Raw genomic sequence first — 19,288 nt, forward strand, 5'->3', positions numbered from 1 at the left:
TTGACAAATGCACACGGAACAATTCACAACTGTATTTGATTCATGAATGCACACAGAAGGATTTACAAATAAATTTCAATGCACACATAAATGAATCACGATTTATATTTGCGGATCGCACTGTATTTATTTGCGGAACAATGCGTTTTTCCAACATAGACCTATCTGTAGCAAATCAGGCGCGCCACTTCTAGTGTAAGTGAATCATGATTAATGTACCCCTCCCCCCCACATGTTGTAAGACATGACATATTCTTGAACCGTGAATTATTCGTTTTGACATGTTAACATTATGTTGGTGGAGAAAATTCTGTGAATTATTTGCAACTTCTTATTCAGTTTAATATTGTAGCTCCATTAGCTTAGTTAGCTAGCTAGTGACTGTGATGTGTGACCGGGTCTGTCACCTAGCAGCACTTGTCCAATCTCTAAGTTACATACTTATTATTGCATATCTATTTGCACCTCCTTGTTTGGGTGCTGCAATTGCTAAGAATGAACACAAAAAGAAAGAGATGGCAGTTCTTATCCAAAATCTGCATACAAATGGGGTAGAGATATAACAAGACAAGAACAGCAGTCTACCATACAAACGTCTGCTGTTTAACGACCTGTCCAACTTGACCTCCAGATACAGGGGTTGTCACTCTTGACACAGCCTGATTTTGTTGGAGATATATAAATTACTTATTTTTTCTCTTCCTAGGTTTGGATGGTAAACAACAACAAGTAATGTCAGGATTTAGCATTCACTTTTTCAAAATGTTTTCTTTGTCATCCGACGCTTACTTGGAAAATACTTCGGATTTGCAAGGAAAGTTGAGCATGTTTTGCAACATGCTCAACCTAGAAGTTGACCCCACAGTTCAGCACTTGAACACTGCCGATCAGAATGCATGGTTAGGTTCTGTTGAGCAGTGTCTGTATGTACCTTCTGCATTGCAGCACAAAGCATGTCATTGCCTTTGTGGATTGGGACCTGAACTGAACCCAGGAATTGCCCCAGGAACTGATCTGTCCAGCCATCTTTCTGGACTGCAAGAGCAAAAGTGAAAAAGAAGCTTTAATCATGAGATGTTGTTTATGGTGGTAGTATTTTTTCTTGTTCATTGCTGTTTTTTGCAATGTACCTTGGTTAGTATCTTTAGCCACCCTCACAGCATAGAAGGCAGGGAAGATGCCAGTATCTCCGGTCCTCATGTTGTAACCTTGACACCAAAGGTCCTCCGACTGGTTCAGCATTAACACTGGGTCATCTGTTTCTAGATACAGCTCGTCTGCATGACGGGGGACAAACCTAAAAGACATAGATTTTGGCCTTATGGGTTTATTTGGACATGTCCCTATGAGTTTGTGCATGTTCATATGTTTTGACCTGTAGACAGCTCTGTGGCTCTGTTGTCTCTCCACTCCATCCAAAACACAGGAGAACACACCAAATGACCCAGCACCTGAATAATAAAGCAATGATGTCACTCATTTGAGAATATGATATTTTAATGAAAACGTGATCCAATTATGACACAGAATCTGAAAGTTCAAATGGCCACCACTATCAGAAATGGAAATCGTTGACCCTGAATACTGCTGGTGGTAGAATGAAAAAAGATATGGGGAGCTGCTACAGCACAGTGGGATTTAATCAGCAATGCACACAAGTCAAAGGCACAAATAACCAACACATTATAATTCACAAACGTGAATAAAAGTATGTTTTGTGAAATTAGTCAGATAATATTCACATTCCAACAATTCTTGTTTTAACACACATTGACACTTTGGAAATGCCTACACCTAGCATCCACGTCACGCCGCGTGTTTTATTTTCTGTAAATGCAGACCTTTAAAGAGCTGCTGATGCCATTAATTTTTGAAAATGTCACAATTGCATTCTAGTCTCAAGGGGCAGAAACTGACCATTAACCGTTTTTAATGAAGTGGATTTTCTTTTGAAACAGTGATAAAATGCCAGTGTTCTGGTTTTTAGATTTAGTGTTGGTGAGTTTAGGAGTTATTTCCTACAATCAGGCCCATATGGACTGGTATTGTTCCTTTCTTTTGTGGTTCTAATGTAAAACATTGCATTATATTTTAAATATTTCTTTAACAATTTTTTGTCATTGCTTCCATATATATATAGTATTATGTTATACTTAATTGCCTGTGAGAATGACATGATTTTTTGCACCTAACCTCAAAGGAGCCCAATTTTTTTTTTTATTTAAATCAAAAATATACAAAGAATATACAAACCTGTGGTGCTGTAATGACTGCTGTTGTTGGAAAACAGGTTGTGGAACTTCTTACTTCTTGAAGCTCCTGGTCTTCCTCCATCAGGTTCTTCCTCCTCTGAAGTTGTGGTTGATGTTACCTTGGACTGCTTGCAGATCCTTCCCACAACGTCCCTCCTCCTCTTCACCTCTTCCTCCCTCCTCCTCCTCTTGACATCCTCTTCTCTCCTCATCTTTGTCTCATCCTCCACCTTTCGTCTGTTTTCCTCCTCTTTCCTTCTGTCTTAGAGCCAAAAAATAAGGAAAAGATTAGCAGCAAAAAGCATGCAAAATGATAGTGAGGGTTTGCTTTTGAATCTATTGTGGTGCTCCACACGCTAAGTATTGGGCCCTCTACTCTTAAAGTGGATTGTTTCCTATTGGAAAAGTTAAAGAACAGCTTTTATTTTTATTTTTTGAGCTACTACTTTGTCCATACAACCTAAAAAAGTGATTCTTTTTTTACATTCTGTTAGTCACAAAGTTGGTTACTCGTTCCAATTTTTATATTCAAACACAAAGATTGCAGCAAATGCTAGGAAGATTACATGGCTTCTGACCACAGAAATCTATTGTTTGAGTCAAGTGACTCGAAGAATCATTTATAGAGATTTATTTGTTCAGTTGACCACAACCTTTTTGGCAGAAATGGAATGTTCTGATGGTCATGCTTCCAAAGGGATAGACACTTACATTTCATAAACTTTAATTAACTGTTAACTGGGACTGAAAAGAGGTCAGCCATGTTAAAAAAAAATCTGTACCTTGCTTTCTTGCTTTCTCTCTCCTCTTCCTTTCCTCCTCATACTCTGGATCTTCCTCCTCATTGGCTGACTGATAGACCGTCTCTGCATCACTGTCATCATTGTAACTGTGCAAGCAGTCCTTGAGGCTGACCAGCTCTAACTGAGCGTGTTCATCGACCACCAGAGTGTATTTAACAGAGTCATAGTTTAACTGTGCCATATCTTCCCTCTTTGGTGCAACCTGAGCAGCCGCACCATCTCCCTGAGTGACAAAGGTGGTGCCACCCACCTTATTGTTATAGTCACCTTTTCCTCCCCTTGCCTCCACCTCTGACTTTGTACAGTCCACCTCAGCTTTTTCATTATCTGTAAGGCAAGGGGTTGGACCAATCTGGATGTTCAAGCACGGAGTTGGATCTCCTTCTCCCTCTTCTTCGCTGATGTCTGTGTCGATTCGGTGGACTTGAGAAGGATGTGGAGGCCCTGGTGGGGGTCCCTCTGTATCTGAGCTGAGGGACATTCTGTTTAGCCCCCCCTCGCTGCTGGACAGGGAGAGGATTGAGGGGTTGTCTTGGATCCTTTCATGGTTTTGGCCTTAAAGCACACAATATGTTAGCTACAACAGAGTGCTTAAATGTATAGAGTTACTTGTAAACTGCCTGCAAACAAAATGGGAATCAAAATGATTCATGAACCAGAGATATGATTACATAGATTAGATATACCTTTCCTTAGAACGTGATGGTGTGGCGTGATACAGATATTGAAAAGAGCAAACTAGTACTAGTTTTATTTAGTAGATGGAAGCCATTCAATAACAAGGGTTTTTATCACCAAGTATAAAAGTTACCTACCACCCTGTGCTAAAGATGGGTTCCTTACCTTGGTTATGGGTCTTGTCCTCGGTTCGTGGTGCTAGAGGCGTGCGTGGGACCACCATGGCTGTAAGATATACTTTTTGGTTGGACAGTATGTTATTGGGCTTCACTACCCCTGCTTTGTTAACTCCTTTAGAACCTACTTTTCCTTTCCCATGAGCCCCCCAGCTTTTCAGTCCATTTGTTTCTCTTGGCCTCTGATGTCCATTTCTCTCTTTCTCCTTCCCCCTGGACTGATCACACAGCCTTCCACCTCTTCTATCTTCCTTCCCGGTTGTCCCTCCATTGTGACCTCTGGTGTCGCCCAGGCTCCTCTCTCTCATTGCTAGGGCTCCTCTTATTCCTTTCATTTGACTCCTTGCTGTGGTGTAGGGCTGTGTCTGTGTGAACCCTGACACTTGTCTTTCTCTCAGTCGAGCTTGCGTCTCTACAGCAGCAACCTGAGAGCTAGTTTTGCTGTTCACTCCGTTGGCTGGGGGTGGTTTTGGTGCCAGGCGGCGCGTTTTTTGTTGGACTTTGTCCTCTGCTTTTGGTTGGACTGGGGGTGTTAGATCCCCTTAAGACACACACAGAAAAAACAAAAGGTATCATATTACGTATTACACAAACAGTTGTACACAGATGGATTATCAAAATTGCATTCAGTAGGCAGTTGATGGATTAGAATGACATGAACTGAAAAAAGCACACAATATATTTCAAATATTTGAGTATTTATTGCTTTCATTGTCAAGGATGGATAGATCGATCGCTACCCGTCAAAAGTATGTCTAAACTTTTGACGGGTACTGTAAAATCAAGGCTGTTTGAATAGGCTAAATTTTAAGTGCCTCAATCACTTCAATTAATCAGATTATGTTTTTTTTTAATGTTCCTTCTGGCAATGGGCTTAATAGAATGCATCATCAAATGAGATCTTGCTAGCGAAAATAATTATCTCAACTCCTTAATAAGTAGATAAAAACAAGCCAAAGTAGGTTCCTGGCGAGTCATCCTGCAGAATAAAATGGAGGGCCATGTTGACTGCATCATCTACAGACCTGTTGGCTCTGTAGGCGAACTGCAAGGGGTCCAAGAGGGGGTCGGTAAAGGTTTTGGGTTGGGACAGGACAAGGCGCTCAAAGCACTTCATGACCACTGAGGTCAGGGCGATGGGCCATTAAGTCCTGCTATCCTAGGCGTTTTGGGGACATGGCATGTCCAGTAGAGTGTTAAAGATGTTGGTGTACACCAGAGACAGCTGATCAGCACAATGCTTCAGGGCGAAGGGGGAGACAGAGTCTGCACCGGCTGCTTTCGAGGAGTTCTGCAATTTAAATATCCTTGTGGTGACGGGCGTGGTTGGGCTCGGCTGCAGAGGGGACGTAGAAGGGAGTGGTTCGGGGAACGGTGCCGGGGGAGGCATAATCAGCCTCAGCTGAGATTAATCAGTGTTTGTGTTCCTCCTTTAAGTAGGAGAGATCCGGCGACAGCGAGGAGGGAGGCGAGGAGGCTGGAGCCGGTCGTGCATTGTAAAAATGATAAAATACTAAACTACTACTACTACTACTAAAGACTGTACACTGAAACCCTCAGCCGCATCCTCATTATTCCGGGACCCCCACAGACCCACACGTTACAATCCTATTGACGTTCCTCTCCAGAATAGAGAGAGGCGTGTACAAAACCAATGCACCAAGGCAGCCATCTGCAGCCCCATCTTGAAATTTTCTTACTTGCCTGCCATGCTCGGGCTGGTATCTCCCAATGTTTTGGGTCTATTACTCATGAAAAACTAATCAGACCAGGGTGGGCATTGAGTCTAGCGCCCAGTACTTGGCGTCTCACTAGTGCTCACTGGTTCTGATATCACTTCCTCCTCAGTGTCATGTTAGGCTTTTGGAAGGAGAGGGTTGCAGTTATTGGGGACATCCAGTAGATGTTTCATTGTTTCTTGGTGAATGAAGACCACCGCAACTTCCTTTGCTTTTTATGATACAACAAGAATGATATCACTAAAGAAACTGTGAAATATTGAACGAAGGTCCACATCTTCGGCAACGCACCAACGCATCTCCCGCTAGCTATGGGCTGCGAAGGGCCATTACAACATTTCAATATCTCACCAGCGGACAGAGAGCCCGTCGGAAAATGAAGGTGTCTCCCCCCCACGTAAACTGTCTTGAGTTTGTAGAGGATAATTTAGGAACACAGAAGATGAAGCAAGACAATTATATTCCAACCAACCTACCAACCAACCAATCTACTTCCTGTTTCCACCAGAACCAAGATGCCCTGTGTATGAATAGCCATTTGATGTTTGTTTGCACTTGTGCTTATGTGGACGGAAATTATTTTGTTCACGATGCAGTAACACTCACGAAGACGAAGATCTGACACACTTAAATCAGTATTTCGTTTACGGGCAAATGATTAATTGCAACAGAGCTTGTCAGTTCATTGAGAATATCTGATTCTGCATGAGTTTAACTTTATTTGAAGCCAATGGAATCCATCATGACATTTTTCCTTTTATTTGTCATTTAGTGTCCATACCTGTAATATGTGGGGAGGGGGAACAGGAGTCCTTCCAGCGGTCATTCTTGCCTAAAGAGTTGTTGTTAATGGAGTCCTGGATAGAGTTGGTGAAACAGAACAGGAATGTAAGAGCAAAAACCAACAGACAATTGGGTTATCACACACACAAACACACACACCGACAAATACATACATACACAATTAAATGTTTTTTGGGCAATTATGTGGATATCCTGTAAAGAAAGTAGTAATTCATAAATGCAAACATTTTGCACAACTTTATACTGTCTTTCTGTATGCCTTAGCTGAAGACCAAAGGGAGGGGCATTACATGTGTTGGGCAATAGTGGAAAAGATAGTGAGGGGCAGAAAATGGGAAGTCCATTAGGGGTGTGGTTTACGCAAGGACACAGCCACTCCCTGAGATGACGTATGAAAAGAAGGAGAACTTCAGGAGAGTATATGCCCAGTGTGTTGTCGGAAATCAGCCGGCCTTTTGTGTGACCACTTTACAGGGACCAGTCTGCCGGGTGAAACACATTAGGTCTCTTCTCCATGGAGTTCCTTTTCTTGCAAGAATGAATAATTTAAGTATTATGGAATGCTTTTGTGGTGGCGTGCAGTGGTTTGGCTCAGGGAACAGTGATGCGAAGAGGTGTTATTGGCCTTATTACATCATGTGGGGTTAAATGTTTCTAGCCCTTTAAAACAAGCGGTGAAGTGGTGATTTTGCAGGGTTCCAGAGAAGGTTGAATGAGGAATGCTGAGGGAGAGTCCCAAATGAGAAAGACTGGTTATTTCTGTCCATAAAATAAAATAAAAAAACAAGCAACAGGCGTATATCCCTCTCCTTAGACACCCATAGATAACCACAGGTAACCCAATACATCACAGCTACCTACTACTATTCAGGATAAGTAAATTCAGACAAAAAGAGACTACTGCTGCTGTTTTGCAATCTTTCAGTATGTTGGGTTTGTTTTTCTTATCTTAAACATTATTTTATAGATTTAATAAAACATTGTTTTGTTAATAACTACCAACATGGTCTGCCTTATCCACAGTGACATAACTGCATGCCTTGGGTGCTATTAAAATCAAACTTGTATTTCCTGGGGTGTAATTCCCCAGGTGGTGTTGTTTGTAATATTCCCCTAAAGCCCCATCAGAGTGGCAACTCAAAATACTGGGGTTTAAATACAAATGAAGTTGATGAAGAAGGCTAAATTGTCTTATACTAAGGGTTGTACCAATTTGTCACGCTTCTTTTCAAGCTGTTTGATGCCCCAGCCACATTCCAACGTCTCCGACAGTACCAAGAGTACATCCTATGTACCTGGAGGATGTCATCAATCACAGCAACAGCTGCGTGGAGCAAATGCGGCAGGGAGCCGATGTGCTTAAGTCACTGAGAAAGGCTGGACTCAGCCAACCCGTCTGTGGTTTGACAGCGGGAGATACGGTATCAAAGGTACCACTGGGTGCCGACAGTGATCGAAGCCTGCTCATGGCCAATTACCAAAAAGGAGGTGAATCTGTTTTTATAACTTTACAGACCTAATCAGCCAGTCAGACTCAGACAGAGCAGTGCTTCCATACATCTACACTGTAAAAAAGAATCTGTTATACACTGTATAAATACAGTGAAATACTGGCAGCTGTGGTTGCCAGAACTCCACCGTAAAAATGACAGCGTCAACGTATTAGACATTACGGGATGTTTTTTACTTTAGCTGTGGATGCCAAAACATGACCATAAAAACGACAACGCCCACGTATGACATGTAAGACACGTTTTTGGCAGTTGTACATTTTCACAGTTCCAAACTGTTTTTGTTTGTGGCAAATGACTATTAAAAAATATTAAAAACTTGTTGATGGTAATTTGCGTTAAAAACATCTGCTGAAAATACGGTAAAATACTGCCGTGAGAACTTACAGATAAGACATTACGGTATGATGTTTTGGCCACTGTAAATTTCACAGTTGAGAAAGGTTTTCATTTTTCATTGACACAAACCATTGAAAGTCACAACACGAGAATGTTTTTGGACCGTGGGAAGAACTGACGCAAGCATGGAGTGGAATCCAACACAGGATCTTGGTGCTATGAGGCGACAGTGCTAAAGTAAAGGACTATTATTTTTAAAAGTATAGTAAAAGTAATTTGCCGTAAACAATGTTTTGAACTGTGAAATTTACAACTGCCAAAAAACATGTCTTATACGTGGACGTTGTTGTTTTTACGGTCACGTTTTGGCATCCACAGCTGCCGGTATTTTACCGTATAATGTTTTTAAAGTTACCGTAAACCGTAAACAAATAACGATTCTGAACTGTGAAATTTACAGTTAAAAAAACATCCCATAATGTCTAATATGTTGACGCTGTCATTTTTCACTGTATTTTCAACATATTTCTTTTACAGTGCACGCTGGTCCGTATATTTAACATAAACAACATTTTTTAAAGGTAATTCATGTCAAAATCACAATATTGAATGATTTCCATATTAAGGTGCATTTCTGTACACTACAATTTCTAGTACAATTAACAGTGCTAAAATGTATTTATTACAATATATGAATGGCCAAATAACTTTGTGCTGACATATATATTTATGGTCAGCCGTCCAGGCAGGAAGTGAAGTTACCCAGGGAGACACGAAGCAGAAACTACAAAATAAAACAGGAAATAACCAACACCGTGACAGTCAGAAAGACGAGCTGAACATTTGTGTGTGGAAATGGCGTTTTAAAGTTCTTGGAATGCATAACTAGCCAATCCAAAGATCAGGTTAGTATTGTCTGTCAAAAAGAAAAAACAGTGAAAAGAAAACACAGGTTCAAGTTTTGCGAGCGAGCAAAGACACCGACTTTTGCTTGCTCGAGACTGACTTTTGCTTGCTCGAGACTAACTTTTACTCGCGAATGGTTGATTTTCACGCGCCTGGACCTGATTTGTGCTCTGACGTAGATATGCCTTATCTGATCTCAGCATCCCGAAAGAATGACGTGAACTTAAGCAAAGTTGAATCCAGCACATGCTTTGTTGTTTGGTTTGGTTTGGTTTTTAGTTTGGCCATCTGTTTGATTATGTCGGCTTGATTGATTGATACAATTGATTATTATGTGCACAACAAAGAAGAGTTTATGGAGTGTTATCTGATAGTATTGCCTAAATGAAGCATAAATAAGGTGAATAAAATAGATCCACTTACAGGCTCCCTGTTAAATCAAGAATTTAAGGTACTTCTCCTCACCTACAAGGCACTTGCTGGTGAGGCACCGTCTTATCTTAAAGAGCTTGTAACACCGTATTGCCCTACAAGGTAGCTGCGCTCGATAGATGCTGGGTTACTTGTTTTTCCTAGGGTTTTAAAAAGGATGGGAGCCAGAGCCTTCAGTTATCAAGCTCCTCTTTTGTGGAACCAGCTTCCACTTCCAGTCCGGGGGGCAGATTCGGTCAGCTCTTTTAAAGTAAAGCTTAAAACTTTCCTCTTTGATTTTGCTTATAGTTAGGGCTGGCTCAGGTTAGCCCAGACCAGCCCTTAGTTAAACTGCTATAGGCTTAGCCTGCCGGGGGACTTCTTAAGACACACCAAGCTCCTCTTTCACGCTCTCTTTCTTCAATAATCCACGTTTTATTAATGCACATGACTGATTCAGCTTCTTTCCGGAAGTTTTTTTGTGCTTTTTCCCCTAGCAGGTCTCCATAGATCGTAGTTCCTTCTGGACCCTGTTCATGACACCTGCCGTGGCCCTGCTGACACCTGCTGCTGCCATCATCATTATTATTTTAAATATTAATCATATTACTGTAATCATAAACCAACATTACCCTCTCCTAAAGTCTTTGTGCTCTCCCTCCCCACATGCTTCTGTGGATGGGGGTTCTATCTGATGGTGGTTGCCCCTGCAGTGGTCCTGCTGTGCGCCTGACTTACTACTCACAATTACTTGAATCATTTCTGTCATAGGAATTGCATGTATTATATATTGTTCATTCTGTACACATGGCATCCATTGTAATCCATTTTTTGGGGAGTTTTTCCTGAGCCGATGTGTGGGCTTCGGGACAGAGGATGTCGTATGTGTACAGACTGTAAAGCCCTCTGAGGCAAATTTGTAACTTGCGATATTGGGCTATACAAAATAAAATGAATTGAATTGAATTGAACCATGGAAAACTTTGACCGACATTTGTGTTCATTGAGGATATTCAATTACTTCTTGTTTTTTTGTGTGACTTGCCAATCCTATCGTTTCATATGTTCCCTGGGATTGGCTACCAACTATTTTTGTATTTAACTTTGCTTAATCATCCTCACCTCATTCTCTCGTTTTAGGATTTTAGCCTAATATTCTAGAAGTCTTTTGCCTCATCCTTGTCTGATGTCTTGAGGGACATCCTGAGTACTGAATCTGCACCCAAAGCAATTTCATTCATGAAACAAAATAAGGAAACTGTCTATAATAAATAATTTGTATGTTGATATTAAAAGCAAACCAGGTTATGTCCAAATTACATGCTCTGATCTGTCATTAAGTAAACCTGATGCAACTAAACCAAAGGGATGCACTCTTTTAAAACTGCTGAGTGAGTGCTCGTCACTACTGCTGGCTCCCTCCAGAGACCCCTCATTACTGCACACTGCCTGAGGAGCCAGGGCTTTATCTCATTCACTATCATCTAGAGTCCAGACATGTTTTCAATGTAATGTTCTTTGCACTATCCTCTTCTTTGATTCTCTTTCTTTCTTACTATGAGATACTGCTACAAATGACACATCTTAGATATTGTTTTTTTTTTTTACAGTATTTCACAAGATGGCAGAGCAGATTGAATTCTTTTGATTAACCAGGGTCAGTCCCAACAAAAGCAATGTTTTTAAGCAAGTCACTGAACCCCTAGCCGCACATCTATGTGTGTCCGCTGTAATACTTCATGGTATAGATTTAAATATTCCAAATATTTTATAGGTATTTGCTGACAATATTACCACCAAAACACATTAGAGGAACTTTAATGAAGCCAACCAACGTTCAGCTACAGCTAAACCATTTTAAGATCTGATCCACTGCCAGCAGACACCTAAACACTCACACACACACCCAACAGCAAACACAAACTGTCTCCTCCCAGGGAATGCGCACGCACCCATACGCACACACACACACACACACACACACACACAGTAACCAATTATTGCCTTGTTCTATGCACAAGATAACCAATAATCATACACACGCTCATTCACTCTGTAACCAATCTTTCCAGCTTGTTAAAAATCAAGGGAACCTCCCAGCCTCCCTACCTGGGTTCCAGCTTGTGGTAGCTGGGGGAACAGAGCCAGGGTGGTTGGTCTTTTTGGTCGAAATTTTTCCATGACAACGCAGGTTGATCCACTTCTTACAGGCGATAGCTTTCCATTTCCCTCCTGCTCCCCTTTCTCCTCTTCTCGTCTTTTATTAAACCAGCGTTGGCGCTCTTCACCTTGGACAAGGCCTCCCCCACCCACCTCTACCTCCCTCTCTTCCCCTTCTTCCTCGGCATTCTCATCAGCAGTGATCAGATCCAAGCTCAGCCTCTGAACACACCCCCTCCACTCCCTTCTTGCCTGATCATTGGTTGTTCAGTATCACATCATCATCCTCAATGTCATCATCTTCCGGCAGGAAAAGAGTAGAATGGGGGGAGAGGTAGAGAAACTGGAGGAAGGGAGAGAGAGAAAGCAATGGATGTGACTAGTGTTTAATTGTAAAGGGATGTGCAAGGCTCAAGAGAGAGAAGAAAGCAGGGGGAAAGGGACAGAGGTGCAGAGAGGGAGCGGAAAGGAGAGGAGGCAGTCATGACTAACCAATCACAGCAAAGCATAACATCATCAGCTCCTGTTTTTGTGTGTGTGTGTGTGTGTGTTTTTTCTGACCCAGGTAAATAAGATTAGACATAGGCAGTGATCCCATGGAGGGACAATGGAGACAGAGAGGCCAACCAAAACAAACAGTCATGGAATAGTAAGCAGCGAACCTCAACTGTGGCTACATTCAACCATGTCAGTTATTTTACCCAGTAGAACTTGCAAGTATTATTTAATAAATGCCCAATTTAACGATTTTACACCCGAATTGAGAAATATTTTTTTTATTAACATTAACACTAAACATCTATTAAACGAAGCCAGGATCTTATGATCGACTCAATTGACATACGCTAAAGTAAAATACCAACACTTCTACATGTCTCCTACTTTTCTCCATAGGCGTGAACTATTGAGAAAAAGCAAACAGGCATTACTATTGCTTTTTTAAACAGGTTCTAAACCCAATTTTAAAAATTCCATAATTTACATAAACTTGGTGATCTGAGATTAAGTTGAATAATTAATAACAGAAGTAGCGTAGAAAAAACACCTCTCTCTGTCATTGGTCTGTCAAATTGTGACAACTAATTCACAAAGTGCTTCCTCATGACAACGAGAATTTGACGGCATACTGTAAACCTTATGTGTATATACTGTATATCATGAGGCAACATGGCCCAAATGAACTACATGGTGTGTGTTTGTGGCCACGAAGAACCATGTGCCCCAGTGCAACCGTTTTGTTCATATATAAGATTTAATGGAGCTTAGGCTTTGGATTTATTGACCATGTACTTTCAGTGGGATCAATTAATTATTGGTACGGGCCTAATCATAGGATTTGTTTACAATACGACTATTAGTGTATTGGCAGCCTTATCATTTAAAACAAGCACAAAACAGATGTATACAGAATACAAAGAGACCATTGCTCGTAGTATCTGGTTTTGTGCAAAACAATTTACAAGTGTTCTTTTCCACCATTAGCAAAGAAAGATGCCCACTTTGGTCCAGTGTTTGCTCTTCAACAAGGAGGTAAATCAACCATGCAACAGCTGTCATCAAGCACCAGCTGTTTCCACTGAGTAATGAACTCCAACAGCATTGAACATTAAAAAGAGCTCTTGTGTGATCATACTTTCTCTGTTTTCTTTTGAAATAGGCACAGGTGCGAGCAGGTATGGCATGGGGTTGCTTATATGACAAGATATGTTTGTTATATTAGATGCATCTCACTTAAATTGAATATCATTCTTATCCTTTTGAAGGTAGTCTTATAGTCCTTAAAGATAACCGTAACGTGATATTCAATCTATCAACCTAGTTGTGCTGGAATGAGGTAAGGTTATTATGGAAAAATCTCATTTAAACCGTTTTCATTCATGAATTAAAAATTGTCATGTTTGTAGGGTGTTGTGGATTTCCTATCTGCTAGTTGGAGGCATCGGATGTTTCCCTGTGGAGAAAGGTAAGACCACACTGGACCATATGGCTATTGGTTTTTCCTTAATTAAACTACTAAACAGCCTCGAATGAAGGCTGGTTACTAAAATACATTTTTGTTTTGACCCAGAATATAGTGCTAATAGTGCTCACACAAGCTCACTGCGGCAGCCACGTTCTTCTTGGAATTTGTTCGGTGGAATGGGGGGGAGTTCTGACCCAGACCACCGCTCCCTGCTAGCAAGTGTACCCGACCCAAGTTCTCACAAAGCGACCCGAGATCCTGCTCAAGATGGTAAATCCAATGCTGGCCAGAAACGTTTCAGAAGCTCTCCAGGTGTTTACCGCACCACCAACATTGCTGTGGGTGACGTGTTTGACGAGGGCTCCGCTAGTTTTAGAGATGGACTCTACAACAGTCCTGAGGTCGGTGTGTATGGGTATGATCGTAGTGCTCCAGATGGTAGCTTGGCTAGTACTCTCATCGGTGACAGCTGGACTTCTGAACCGGCGGCTGGCTATGATGCCATCGATCAAATCCCTCAGCCAGTCTTCAGCGACGTGTCCGATCTGGAGCCAGTCTACTCTTTTAGTTCTCATTCAAGCTACCAACGAGGAAGAACAGTATTTGCTCGAAGCCGCTACACCCCAGGACAGTCCCCAACACATGCTAGTGCGTATCAGTAAAAGTGCTAAGCAAAGTCTTCCTGCCAAAACTCCAACTAAAAGGGCCTTCTGACTTATCTGTGGTAAGCTGAATTTAACCATACGTGATCAAATGCCTATGATAAATGACATGCAAATGACTTCCTTCTGCCCATGTTTTTGCAGGTTTTATGTTCCAGATGACTTAATGCTGGTTCTGTTAAAACTGAATCTAATAAAATTAATTTTATATATTTGACCTTATTTGAATGCTGCAATGATCTTATTAGAGTTAAATTCTGACGGTCATTACTTTAACGAAATTTCATCATAAAATGGAACTCTAGCAGATTACTTGTATTTAGAATAATTTCTTTTAACAATTTGAATTTTATACTTTATGAACTCTTTCATAGTGAACATGTAATCTTGTTTTAAAAACAACCATAATGTTTTGGAGGACCCATGTGATCTGTTGCTAGCTATTAGCTACAGCTTAGTTTGAACAGAGTTCTGTGTAGGGGTCATATTACTTCTGTATCTGTCCGCACTGCCTCCCTGTTAAATAAAACATGGAATTTAAAATCTTTCTCCCCTATAAGGCACCCACGAGTCAGGCACCATATCTTTAGGAGCTCATTATTGCTGCACTCAAATGTGTAGCCTTAAAGAAGGTTGGGAGCAAGAGCCTTCGGTTATCAAACTCGTTTTATAGTAATTTAATCTGACTCAGATTTATATTTAGGGCTGACTGGTTCGCCTAGATCAGCCCATAGATATTAGGCCTGGGAGCACTCCTGAGGACCGCAGCATATCTACCGCTGACCGGAACAGACTGAATAAACTTATTATGAAGCCCACTAGACAGAGCAGACACTTGGACTCCGTACCTTGCTCATGTGAACTTATTTAGATGAAGAAAAAAAAGAATCCTGCTGTTAAATGTATTTTTGCACAAAGTTTTATTGCTATCTGTTCCTGTATCATCATAGAGGGACTGGACATAAAATATTTTGGAACCACTGGTCCAGGGGGAGAAGCAAGAGAAAAAGCGAGATGGTTTGCGAAATAATCAAGATACTCTTCTTCCTAAAGCAGGGTTCTCAAACTCCGGCCCGCTTACATTATAGGAATGGTAATATTACTATGCCCATATTAGAGAAGATGTTTTTTTTTTAATCGAGGTATCCAGTAAAACTATTGATACAATGTATTCCGGTGATTTAGCGGTGTTAAAGTAAGCGTTAGCTCCTTATCTTTCGAACCAAATACTGTTTTAATTATGACAGTTACAAATGGTCTTAACCAGAGTTGATAAAAGGACTCTTAACACTGCTGAATGCGTGTGCTGTTATTCTCCTTACCCTCATGCGCTGAGAAACGATCCGCGATGACGTATAATTCCAGCGCCATTTGAGATGTTAGCATACGTTCATGTTTCCTAGCACCACGGTACATTCTTGGCATGACGGGGCTTTAAGTACTTCAAGTAGGGGGAGAATGGCTCCGATTGTTCCAGCTATCCTCTCAGCGATAAAAACTCTGACGAATCCTCTTGGCGGTAAGTGAGTAACTTAATGTGACAGCCCGACAAGGTACCGAAGTGTAAAGAAGGATACGATAAGTTAGGCATGGTGATTAAAGTAGAGCGTGCTATTTAACGTTATACCAAGTCGCGTGCACGCGGAGCTTCATTTCTGTGCGTGGATTAACGTCTTATAACGAGTCGTAGTGATGAAGCACTTCATTGCGACTTAAGATGTGAAATTGGGAGCATTACGTTACGAATAGCATGACGTCAGTTTTGTCGGTATAGTATAAATCGTACCAACTGTAGGAGCTTAGCCTAGTCTCTGCACTTCTTCTTTCGTAGCTCACAGCTACACTGAACACACAGTGTGACGCCGGTGTTACGTGCCTACTGGTTTGTCTACGCCTCCAGGTCGAGGCGATCTTTTAATACATCTATTTTCTTCAATGTATTTCTTCATACGTGGCAGTGATGTAGTGCTCACTTATACGATCGTAATCGCTGCAATGGATATGTGATGACTTTTGAACATTTTCAGCAATATGTTTGCGAAGGTGTGACGAATCAGGTGACTGAGGCAGACAACATCTGCCGCCGTAGGGGGAAAACAAACACGCACGCGTAGACAAACCAGTAGGTTCAAAAACCAGTAGGCACGTAACACCGGTAAACCAACGCACAAAACTGCACAACCTTAACCACTCACGCTCTGTGTTGTTTCCAGAGGTCTCTGCACATGATGCTCAGTCCTCCCACCAAGATGCTCTGGTCGCAGTGCTGCGGACCAACAGGGCCCTTCTCCAAGAGCAGCTTCAGAAGGAGAGCAGCTTGGAGGAGGTGAGGAGACTCAGGGAGGAGGTGATGGTTGCGGCAGACTGGTTCGGTGGTGACACAGAAGATGCCACATGGGCTTTTGTCCAGGAGTGTCTCCTTCTACTCCTCACCCTGTCGCGACAACTATCCGCAGAACTCAAACTTTTCCAGCAGACGGACAGTCTGTCTGCGGCTAGGCTACGCACCGCTGAGATGGCGCCACCGTTGCCTCCTGATGTCTTCAGTGTGGCCCAGCAGCAGACCCTGTCAGCGTCTCTTCAATTTGTGGTTTGTCTGGGCCTCTGCCCATACTTGGCCACCGGAGTGGGGGTATCACTGGGTCGCAGGTCAGCGTTTGGAGTCATGGTAGACAAACTAGTCCGCGGTGGGACGGTGCCAGCAGCTGGATGTCGTCTTTTCACCACCACCAAAGTTCTGATGCAGTTGACAGAGCTTTCGTGTCTCGCCACATTGGTGTTCACGCGGCATTTGGGGGATGTCTTGGCGGCGTTGATCCAGCTTGGCTACCAGCCACGCCATGCAGAGAGAAGCTGCTCAAAGGAGGGGACGGTAAAACGGCAGAATGTAACAGGATTTTGATGCGTGTAGTCAAGACATATTCAAGGTTTCTTGTCTTCCTTGCAAACCTCAGATGCACGAGCTCAGGGCAGTAGAGAGTCACACTTGTAAGGAGGTCCTCAGAAGCCTTCTAGGAAAGGTATACCAGCCAATGATTGTCAAGGAGCTGCTGATCCTCCAAGGTGGACCCAAGCAGGATAAGGTGTTTTTCTTTTTTTCTTTTTAACAAACAAAGATTTACATTGTGCCATGGTGAAAACCTCTCAATGTTTCAAATTCAAAAACACTGCAAACACACAACTGTGTGCCAACAGGACACAAATTTGGGAATCATGTGGGTGACTGTCCTCGGGCAAGACACTTTCCCCCATTTATTATTTTTTTTAATCAAAAAAAGCTTAAACATAACAAATTGTTTGTTTACTACTCCTATGTTCACCCTAAAAAATGAAAAGGGTTTTGATGTTATTTTAGAAATGTAATTTCATTTGTGACAGCCTTGTTAATTCACAAGTGCGTTGGCTGCGCTTCCAGCAGAATATTACCGAAGATAAAAATACATAGAGGATTTTAGAAATGATTACATAATTTATTTAATTTTCAACTAACTTTGCTTTTAATTAAAATTGAGATTGAGTATCACGTACTAAAACATCATTTTACATGAACCAATCATTTTGGTTCAGATTTCCCAATGTTGGTATTTGTTGTGCAAATACAGAGGTGAGTGAATGTTTTCTAAGGACTGTCCCTCCCTGTAGTCTGGGGCAGGGGGGAGCTCCAGCAACGGCACTGCTTCAGGACTAGCTCCCACCTGGTTGAAGCGTGTGTGTGGTCGGCTGCTGTCTGAGCGTCTGATGCAGTCCAACGGTGTCCAGGCTGTAGTTAGAGCCATCTTGGAGGGAGGAACAGGTGAGCCGGAGGGGAAATAATGATGAAGAATGAGAAGTAGTGGTGAACATTGTCTGACTGAAACATTGGATATGTAAGGATCCACTCCATCGTTTTAAGCTTGACAATAGGTAAGACAATGTTAAACATCAGTTTGTTATTAGCTCTCCAAATCATCCGCTTAATGCTGTTGTTTAGTTTCTGAATCTTTTTCGAGTTGAACTTCTTGATGATTTTAAATCAATCCTGTTCTGCCCTCTAGAAGCCAATGCAGACTGGAGGAAATGTGACTGCGTGGCCAGAATACTGGTAATCTGTCCTCAGCAGTCTGCATCAGCAGACTCCTACTACGGACAAGTCTGTCGTCAGGTCAGGTCCCCGCGGTTTACAGCTTAGTTGGGGGGAGGGGGGGGGGGGTCGAACACTGATATCTCTCTAGTCCAGGGGTCTCAAACTCAAATCAGGTGCAGGTCAGATGCGGCCCACTTCGACCAAACGGCGGCCCAGACCATTACGGTTGCCGGGGGGGTTGGCGGTCTGACCGGCAAACGGTCGAGGGGGGGAGGGATGGCGGCAAGAACGGTACGGTTGACGGGGCGGTACGCGAAAGTCGGTACCACCCGGCAGGCCGGATGTGGCCCGCGGGCCGGAGTTTAAGACCCCTGGTCTAGTCTATCTAAAAAAATATATATATAATATATATATATTACACACACAGGATCAGTCCATTCATTGAGAAAATGTCTTTTGTTTGCCTGTGTGTATGTACAGTCAGGTCCTTAAATATTTGGACATTGACACAATTTTTATTATTTTGGCTCCGTACACCACCACAATTGATTTGAAATGAAACAATCAAGATTTGCTTTAAGTGAAGTGCAGATTTTCAGCTTCAATTTCATATGTGTGCCTCCCCCTTACAATGGACCAAAAGTAATCTGACTGAATATGAGCAGATAATATTGCCCAAAACACTGCTTTTGTCAGGAGTCACATCAGGCAACCAGCCATACATGCCCACACCATTACACTACATCCACCATGCTTCACTGATGAGGTGGTATGCTTTGCATCCTGAGCAGTTTGTTCCCTTCTCTTCTTGCCCCACGTAC

At 42.1% G+C, this 19,288-nt stretch overlaps 3 protein-coding genes across 9 annotated transcripts in view; 2 read left to right on the forward strand and 1 right to left on the reverse strand.

Moving 5' to 3' along the window:
- Positions 1-16,249, reverse strand: part of LOC120808751 (C-Jun-amino-terminal kinase-interacting protein 1) — a 30,219-nt gene extending 13,970 nt beyond the window's left edge. For 3 of the 5 annotated variants that reach the window (XM_040161856.2, XM_040161859.2, XM_040161858.2), the window contains exons 1-9: positions 15,727-16,249; positions 11,729-12,122; positions 6,430-6,505; positions 3,899-4,450; positions 3,035-3,610; positions 2,254-2,514; positions 1,376-1,451; positions 1,131-1,297; positions 932-1,035 (exon numbers count right to left, since the gene is read on the reverse strand). In XM_040161856.2, the coding sequence (XP_040017790.1) occupies positions 932-1,035; positions 1,131-1,297; positions 1,376-1,451; positions 2,254-2,514; positions 3,035-3,610; positions 3,899-4,450; positions 6,430-6,505; positions 11,729-11,800 (1,884 nt within the window). In that variant the 5' untranslated portion in view covers positions 11,801-12,122; positions 15,727-16,249. The remainder of the gene's footprint in view (positions 1-931; positions 1,036-1,130; positions 1,298-1,375; positions 1,452-2,253; positions 2,515-3,034; positions 3,611-3,898; positions 4,451-6,429; positions 6,506-11,728; positions 12,123-15,726) is intronic. The other 2 variants (XM_040161857.2, XM_078082099.1) reach the window with 2 other exon arrangements.
- On the forward strand, positions 13,353-14,623 carry LOC120808752 (uncharacterized). Of its 3 annotated transcripts, XR_005710005.2 has the most exons (5): positions 13,353-13,452; positions 13,543-13,613; positions 13,684-13,742; positions 13,848-14,466; positions 14,549-14,623. XR_005710005.2 is itself a non-coding variant. In XM_040161860.2 (4 exons), the coding sequence occupies exons 2-4, from the start codon at positions 13,609-13,611 to the stop codon at positions 14,402-14,404; spliced, it is 621 nt and encodes a 206-aa protein (XP_040017794.1). In that variant the 5' UTR covers positions 13,415-13,452; positions 13,543-13,608; the 3' UTR covers positions 14,405-14,623. The 3 variants fall into 3 exon arrangements, 1 of the variants encoding a protein (XP_040017794.1); XM_040161860.2 differs by having other exon boundaries at positions 13,415-13,452; positions 13,848-14,623; XR_013451077.1 differs by lacking the exon at positions 13,353-13,452 and having other exon boundaries at positions 13,475-13,613.
- Positions 15,767-19,288, forward strand: part of tango6 (transport and golgi organization 6 homolog (Drosophila)) — a 25,128-nt gene continuing 21,606 nt past the window's right edge. Inside the window, exons 1-5 of the mRNA XM_040161855.2 lie at positions 15,767-15,923; positions 16,618-17,276; positions 17,359-17,487; positions 18,047-18,197; positions 18,439-18,545. Of these exons, the coding sequence (XP_040017789.2) occupies positions 15,797-15,923; positions 16,618-17,276; positions 17,359-17,487; positions 18,047-18,197; positions 18,439-18,545 (1,173 nt within the window). The 5' untranslated portion in view covers positions 15,767-15,796. The remainder of the gene's footprint in view (positions 15,924-16,617; positions 17,277-17,358; positions 17,488-18,046; positions 18,198-18,438; positions 18,546-19,288) is intronic.

Source organism: Gasterosteus aculeatus, chromosome X, assembly GCF_964276395.1.
Source record: "Gasterosteus aculeatus chromosome X, fGasAcu3.hap1.1, whole genome shotgun sequence".
In the NCBI taxonomy this organism is placed as follows: domain Eukaryota; kingdom Metazoa; phylum Chordata; class Actinopteri; order Perciformes; family Gasterosteidae; genus Gasterosteus; species Gasterosteus aculeatus.